Here is an 8,801-nt window from a genome sequence, read left to right on the forward strand (position 1 = left end):
GATTTTAGTCAAAAGAGTTAGATGACCCATGGAGTTAAGAAGTGAGTGCTAACACAATTTCTTTTTTATATTTCTGAATGTAGATTTCTGTAACTTTACTGGAGTTGTTTTTTCGGTGTCCGCAACCAAAATTCAGTCTTTTCCATAAGAGGATCGGGTTGAACATGGATAAGATGGAGAGTACTTCCTTATTCGTGCAATTGAAACATCAAAAGCTGCACTTTTTGTCTAAATCTGGAGAGACTGAAAACCAAAGACAGTGAGCTTGAACCTGTTATTGGAGCTTGAAGACAGTGATTGGGGGGGGGGGGGGGGGGCATTCTTATTTCATTGTGAAGTCACAGTACTTACCTTGCACTTGCTTCCACACTGAAATGGCAGATTTAGTTAGTGGAGCAGTAGTAGGTGCTGTGGTTGCAGAGTTACTAAAAGCTGTTTTGAAGGCAAGGAATACCGTTGTGGAGTTTAAAGAGCACTTTGATCGGCTAAAAGCAACACTAGATGCATTGGTTGTTAGAGTACACGTCGTTCAACAATTGGATGAAGAACTAACAGATAGCACCGAGATTGATGCTCTAGCACCTCTAAGGAAAAAGGATATGTCTCAATTAATAGAGTATTTGAACAATGGCATAGAATTGATCAATAAGTGTTCCAAGCTGCCCAATTGGAAAATCTGGAAGAAATATAATTATTCCAAGAAATTACATAAGTTAGATGAACAGTTGGCAAGGTTTGCACAGATGAATATGCAGGCTGATATATGGGCAGAATAAAAAAGGAGTTCAATAAATATGAGAGAGTTGATCAGGAGGATTAGCAGCATCAGTATGTGTTCCAGTGTTCAAGGTGCAAGTTTTCCCTACTCTAGTTGTGCCATGCCTCAACTTCCAAGTAACATTGTCGGGTTGCATTCTCCTTTGGAAAAGTTAAAAAGAAAGTTGTTGGGTGAAGATGTGTCTATGATTGGAGTATGCGCACCTGGAGGATGCGGGAAAAAGATCTTGGTGACAAAACTCTGTCAAGATGAGGAAGTTAAAGGTACAACTTTATTTTCTGCCTTATATCCTTTCCACTTCTCTTACACAACCTACCTCTTAAACATTAATTTTGTCAGTACAAGCTGACAGTTTTTGCACATAGTGTGCGTGTGTGGGCACATATTAGTAATTTGCACGACAACATTAAGATAGCAGTTGAACAAACATAAGAGCCATTAATCTATCATGGTATATTAGTAAAAAAGATGAAGAGACGACAGAAAAGTGGAAATATAAAAAACAAGGAAAAAAGTATGGATAGATCTATGATGCCCATCCCAAACCCTCTCCTCCTCCCAATTTTATAGATTCTCATTAATTTAGCTTTTAGTTATTTATATCGAGGGAATAGCACATAATGCTTCAAATTTTACAATTATAGAGTTTCTTCCACAACAACAAAGTGTTTGTCTCACATTTTTTGGCAGAATTGGTAAAGTTTGCTCGAAGTTACTCTTTCCTATTTAAGCAGGGGAAAATCAAATGTGAACTGGGAGCAACTGAATTCTACATGGGATATCAGTAGTCTGAATAGTATGCAAAAAAAATGCAAGCTTTGAGGTGAAACAATAAAAGAAAAGCAAAATAGTATGAAAAATAATGTAATCTTTGAGAAGAAAAAATAAAAGAAAAGCAACATAATTATTCATCTCCAAGTTTCTGGGTGATATGACTAAACGAACCAGAGACACGAGATTTTCAAGCCACTGAGACTATAAAATAAGTAGTAAGAGCTACACTCTATAAGTAGGTAATATGCACTAATTTAAGTTATTTCTATAATCCTTCCATGGTTTCTTAATTGTCAAAGATGTTTCTATTCTCTATAATTTATATGCATTGAGATTTGAAACTTTATCATCAGACAAACATTTCAGGTTCTCGCAATCTCTATTCTATAGTCCTCTGGAAAGCTCCTTGTCTCCTTGGAACTTAATTTATTTCCCTCAAGCCCCGGAAAACTTTCTGTTTTTTAAAAATATGACATCTAAAGCCTTTTTCTAGGGAACATCAAATAACTCCGAACATAATATAATTTTCTATATTAGAAACCAAAATATTATGTTGGGAGTTATTTGTGGTCCTCCCTGTGAAAGAAGGGTACCATAGCTGATTTATGCTGCATTGCTAATTCCTTTTTTTGTTTGACATCTCCAGCCACGTTTCGAAAGATTGTATTTATAATCGTTTCAGAATCTCCTGATTTGAAGGAGATCTATCGGAGACTATGGGCAGAGCTGATCAATGCCAACCAAATACCTGAGTTCATGGATGAGAACAATGCAATTAATCTGCTGGCAGACAATCTAAACAAGAGAAGGCGAGACCCTGTCTTGGTGGTTCTTGATGATGTTTGGTCTGAAAAAGTACTTGAGAAGCTTCAGTTCAGGAACACAGGCTTAAGAACTCTTGTCACATCTAGAATCAAATTTAAACTACTCGATTCAGTTTACACGTTAAAATTTCTGGGACCAAAAGATGCCATGGATCTGTTCTGTCACTGGGCTTTTACCCCTGACCAAGCACTTGATAAAGTGGATGATAAGCTGGTGAAAGAGGTCAGTATTTGATCTGATTTATTTTTTTTCTTGACAAAATGCATGCTTACAAAAAATATACATGCAAGCATTAACAGGCTAGTCATAGTCATATATAACAGATCCATAGAAAGTCATGCACATGCATGTATGCCCATGAATGGCAGTTTTATGTCTATTCACTATCAGGTGCTTGAGACCTATTCACATATTTGTTTTGTGCCTGCATACTATGTACTAGTCACTTACCTGGATGGTCTTCTGCCAGTTTTAGCACCATGCACTTCCATGTGCCCATATGGGTTGCCGTTGACCCTTATCTCTTCCAATAAGATGATGCCTCTAATCATTACATTGCAGATAGTGAAAGGCTGCAAAGGTCTCTCATTAGCACTAAAAGTGATAGGAAGTTCACTGAGGCAGGAACCCATGAGAAAATGGCATAAGACAGCACAGATGCTTAAACAAGGAGGCCAAATTTTTGAGGAACACGAAGATCTCCTGAAGTGTCTGCGCACCAACTTAATTTACTTGAAGAAAGAACTTAGAGTGTGTTTTATGGACCTGGGTTCTTTTCCTGAGGATGAAAAGATACCTGCTACCTCCGTCGTTGACATGTGGGTTGAAATCCATGACCTAAGCGAAGATGATGCTTATGTTGCTCTGCTTGAACTATCCAGCAGAAATCTTGTCACACTTGTCGAAAGAACACGGTAGGCTTCTAGGCTTCTAGCCTTATGCAGCATTACAATCTGAAGTCTTCTCTGTTAATTGTGATTTTTCAATGTCTTCATAGGGATGCAGCAGGGGACATAGATGGCAGCTTTAGTGACCTCTTTATTATTCAGCATGATCTGCTGAGGGAATTGGCCATCTATACTAGCCAGGTGAATGATGACCACCAGAACACAAGGCTCTTCATGAGGCAAGCAGATCTTTCCCAACAAAAGGATCAAACATCCCTAGCTCAGATTGTTTCCATAAGCACTGGTAGGCATGAGAAAGCTACACCTAATTTTGCTGATTTTTTAAGTGTATCACAAATTGCAATTATATTTGATATTTATGCAGGTGAAAATGAAATGGCTCCTTGGAACTGGTTTGATATGTCACTCCCTCATGCTGAAGTTCTTATCCTGAACTTCTCAGCCGATTCATATTGCTTGCCTCCATTTCTGGAGAGAATGGAAAACCTCAAGGTTTTGATTATTGCAAATCACAGCTTGAACTATGCAAAAGTGAGTGGCCTTCCTGCAATAGGCTCTCTGAAAAATCTCCAAAGAATCAGGCTGCAGAAGATATCGGTCCCCCGTTCTCTCTACATTTACAGAGCCATTGCCAAATCTGCAGAAGCTATCAATGGTGCTTTGTAAGGTTAGTCAAGACAGTAACGATTTAGCGCTGGAAATCCCGAGCATCCTTCCTCTGGTGGCAGAGCTAGAGTTTGACTATTTCAACGGTTTAGAGACATTACCTCTGGGAATATGTGATCTTACCAATCTACAGAAACTGAGCATTACAAACTGTCCTGATTTAATTGAGCTGCCTGAGAGAATTGACTCGTTAAGCAGATTAAAGGTCCTAAGGTTGCGTGCTTGTCATAGTTTGGAAGGCCTGCCAGATTCAATTTGTAAGCTCAGAAGTCTCAAGATTTTGGATCTGTCTCACTGTTCAAAAATTGAGGATTTCCCAGATGAGATTGGCCAACTTTACCGTTTGGAAAAGATTGACATGAGCTGGTGTATAGGCATGACGAAACTGCCTGTATCAGTAACACAGATGAAAGGTCTTAAAGCTGTTGTCTGTAATGAGGATACTGCTCGTCTATGGAAGCCTTTTGAGCATGCTCTCAGGAAAGAAATTTTGCAACTGCCTAAAGAGGATGTGAACTTGAAATTTCTTATCTAGTGAGCTGGATTGCAAATCAAATATTGGCTAATCCATTTCTTTGTACTTGTGGAAATTCAAAGGTTCTCCATCATTGATTTGTTTCCTATGAATTTTAAATTACATCTGAATTAGCTTTATCCCATTTTCTTTGCAGCTACTTGAATGTATTACATTGTCATAAGGACATGGATATGCATGCCTAGGCTGTTACATGTAATAATAGAAATGTTAGGCAGTTTTTTTGTATACAGCAGCTAACTTAGGCAGCTTTTTGTAAATTACTCTTTTATACTTTTACTTTTTTCTCGTAGTTTTGTTGTCTTTATATATATATATATATATATATATATATATATATATATATATATATATATATATATATATCCTTGAACTTCCTTGTTGATGTTACCACTGGTTGCATCACTATCTCAAGGCTCGATTGCCAGTGTCACAGTTCTAGCTTTCGTTTATGTAATGCAACCCCCCCCCCCCGGCTCAAAAAAAAAATAAAACCAAAATAAATAAATAAATAAAATAAACTCTCTCTCTCTCTCTCTTATTAAGAAGAAGAAAAGAAAAAGATAGCTTACCTATTCCGAAAGTAAAGGATCTCCAATCAAGCAACAGCTAGACCTTCCCAAGATTGCTAGTCCTAGAAGTCATTGCCCCAGCATTCCCTACCCATCTTAACTTCAAGCGGTGCAGCTTTATTGCACCTCATGGGCAGGCTAAGCTGGGCTGAGGTTCAGCAAACCCATGCACAGCCTAGAATATCAAATCCTGCCCTGATCTGTTAACCTGTCTCCACGACACAAACCTGGACACAGTGTGTGGCCCTTTATGGACAATCAGGCTGCTCTCAGACCCATCTGATCTGCTTAAAAAAGGTAATAAAAACAGAGAAAACCCAACAGACTTGTCCTCACGTAGTTTCCAGAGTGATATCTTTACAAATTTGGACTACAAGGCCCATGTATTTTATAAATCAGCTGGCAGAGCCACCTGAAATTTCACAAGGTACCTGCTGGACAGGTCAAACAGTATTCATAGATGCGTCCTCAGAAATCATGACGCAGAATCCACTGATGTTTGGCACTCAACGAAAACCGGGTCTCTGTTATGGCCTTAAGCATCCTCTTAACCGAGGGTTCAGACAGCTAATTACCTTTAAAAAGCTTTCCTGTTTTATCCAATTTGTGGGTTTAGGTATGTCAAACCATCAGAGTTCAAAGATAATCCAAAAATTTCAATCTCTTTAAATTAGGATAAGAACACTTAAGTTACATAACTAGAAAATGACGCACGAGCTCTTAGATATGAGAACTGTGACTTGCGGCACCAAGTCAAAGAAAATAATAGAAAAATAAAAGATATAAGTCAGAAAATAGAAGAATTCTCTAGAAAAGGAGAAAGAGTCCATCAGTTTGGTCCTGATAACGAACATGATATTTCTATTCAAACTTGTTCGAGTAGAACACCTGACAAGCCTGGGAAATCTAACCGAAGGATATGCAACAAATTTGAAATCCCAGAATTTAAGGTGGCATCTGACTCTGAAGATTTTTTAGAATGGTTGGAAACTATCAAAATCAGTCCGAAGTCTTTGGATATTTCCGAACACAAGAAGATAGAGTTAGTTGGTCTTAGGTTGAAGACTCAAGCTACCACTTGGTGGAAACGGCTCAAACAATCTTGTTCTTATCTGAGTAAGGATTCTATTGTCCAATGGAATTACATGGAACGAAAGCTTAGAGCTGAGTTCCTACCCCATGTCTACCCTTGAGAGATGAGGTTGAAGCACTATATGTTAAGTCATACAAATCCCTCCTATAAAAATCTGAGTCAGGGTACTTGTGTGTCATTCTCTTCCTCAATTACCCAATTTCCAAATCCACCTATCATCAAAGTTGCATCGAAGGTTAGGATCGAGGGTACATCAAGACTAAGTTCTGGGTGGGACGATGAATTTTGTTTTGATCATCAAGAAAAATCTCAATCTGATAAGGAAATAGAGGATATCTTAGAAATAGACGAATCTGTTAAAACCACTTTTTATCTTTGAGTTAGTGGCTCATGAGAAATCCATGAACGTGTTTGACCCTATCTATGATCTTAAGATCAGAACTTTTGAAGAATCGGAAGAGGAATCTTCATGTGAAGTGGTTGACTCTGCATTGGGTATCTTCACGAAAGAACCCCTAGAGGAGTCTTTTCGTGAAATCATTGGAGATCTAATATTTGATGAAGTTGATGAGGAGGATGAAGAGGAACTCTCACCATAAGTTGAGGATGTTCCTATGCAATAGATTGTTAGTAAACCTATCTTCGATGAGAATCATGAAGATTTTCAACCCTTTTGCAAGGAGAAACATATCTATGATAACTTGATCTCCGAATAATTCAATGAGAAAATCAAAGAAGAAATCTCATCTGAATGCGAAGATTTTGACAATAATCAATTGCATGTTTTTATTGAACCCATCTTTGATGAAAATGTGGAAATTAGAAAACCCAATCTTAATACTGAAAATTCGCTCAAGATGTGTGTCATCCAGCAATTAGGAATTCAAAATTCTCAAGTTGAATCATTAGAAAGTCACCATAGCCCTAAATGCGAATTGAGTATATTAGGCGTTTTGAGTGCGAACATCCAAAAAAAAAATTGGGCTCATCAAGATTTGATTCAGGTCAAAAATGAGTTGCATACTGCCTTTGCATCTAGACAAAACTCATGTAGTAGATTTGTATTGATGATTTATGCAATTCATTTCATTTTTAACATTGAAAACGAAAGTGCACCCTAGAGTGAATTTTATACGATATTTTATTTTTTTTGTGAAATGCTAGATAGAAAATTTGTGCTTTTTGATGATCCAAATTTTGTTGCAATCATTAGAGCTCTGATGCAAGATAAAATTATTAAGTATCATGTCCTTGAAAATTTTGTGCCTCAATCAAATTTCTCTGAATTACGTTTTGCAAGGAATATTAATTTGCATATTTTTTATCAAACCATAAATAGTTGCAAGAATCAATGTGAATATCTCAATGAAAACCCAAATATGTTTTCCTTGCATGATAAAAATGTTAATGTGTTAATGATTGATAGCACTTTACAATATTTGCAGAGCCTGCATAATTATTCTCTTATATATCTAATGTTGTCTGCATTGCATAATTCAATTCTTATTCTTGAGAACATATTCTGCGTTAATGTTATTTTGAATCTTTGTAGAAATTTTGGAGCTTCGCATGTGAAGGACAAAGCTCCGAGAACGAAGCCTTTCAACCCGGGAGGATATGATGTAGAGTATTCGGATCATCCATTCAGTGAAGATGAGTTGGATCCAAATTCAACTCACCAGACTCCATCCATGATGCAATACCTCATAGATTCAATGACATGCGGGACTATTCGAGTCCAATTGGATCTCCGAGAAATAAAATCCATTTTGATTATCGTATTTCAATTTATGAGAATTTTGCTTTTACCTTCTCAAAAATTGCATTTTTCATTTTCGATTCCATTTTGTTAAAGTAGGAATCATATTAAACATTTATTTTTATTTTATTTTTATTTTTTGAGGTGTCAGATTCTATAGATTCGGATAGTTCTAGTGTCCCATAGGATCTTTTTGTGGCACTAGAGGGTGTACGAGGATAAAGGGTAGTTTTTTTTTATTATATTTTGTTCTAAGCAATATTTGGTGCAAGATCCGATTTATAGCTAGTTTGGATCTTGTTCAAGATCCAAACCCGCTAGCACCAAAGTGGCGCCACCTTTGGTGCACATTTCTAGCCTTCTTCTGAACCCAACCCTTGACTTTGAAAGTCGAAATGGTTGTTGAAGATAGTTTAATGTGCACATTAAAAAATGACCATTTCATTGGCCTTGGAAAAAGGTTGCCTTGCCCTCTTTATGAAGTTCTATTTTGGGTGTTTAAGAGTCCAAGAAGGGAGGTCGACAAGCAGTTTTGGATATTGTTTTAAAAAAAATTCCGGAAAGAATGATTGTGAGGAGGTTGCTATCTCTTTGAAGAAGAAAAAAAGTTCTGCAGAAATTTGGGAAGAAAGTGTTAGCCGATTTTTGTTCATGTGCACTTGGTTGTGGTTGTACTCTATCTAAGGCGTGTGGCCTAGCTGATGTTGTGATTCCTTCCTGGCATTGGAGACGTCATTGCTCCTGCTCAATCAGTTCGTAAACCATCCATTGTTGCTGCTGAAAATGAGATTTTGCCCTATAAAAACCTTTATCACTATGTTATTATGTTTTCTCTTTGAATTTTAACCATAGATGGCAAACCCAGCGATCAGATCGAATCCCAAATGAGTC

General features: G+C 37.3%; 1 protein-coding gene across 1 annotated transcript; it reads left to right on the forward strand.

The window, feature by feature from the left end:
- Nucleotides 1-2,198: 2,198 nt before the first annotated feature.
- Nucleotides 2,199-4,610, forward strand: LOC149835083 (disease resistance protein ADR1-like). Its single transcript, XM_090010391.1, has 3 exons — nucleotides 2,199-3,291; nucleotides 3,375-3,568; nucleotides 3,650-4,610. The coding sequence occupies exons 1-3, from the start codon at nucleotides 2,642-2,644 to the stop codon at nucleotides 3,949-3,951; spliced, it is 1,146 nt and encodes a 381-aa protein (XP_089866517.1). The 5' UTR covers nucleotides 2,199-2,641; the 3' UTR covers nucleotides 3,952-4,610.
- Nucleotides 4,611-8,801: the final 4,191 nt, after the last annotated feature.

This window comes from Nuphar pumila, chromosome 6 (assembly GCF_984573655.1).
Source record: "Nuphar pumila chromosome 6, dmNupPumi1.hap1.1, whole genome shotgun sequence".
In the NCBI taxonomy this organism is placed as follows: domain Eukaryota; kingdom Viridiplantae; phylum Streptophyta; class Magnoliopsida; order Nymphaeales; family Nymphaeaceae; genus Nuphar; species Nuphar pumila.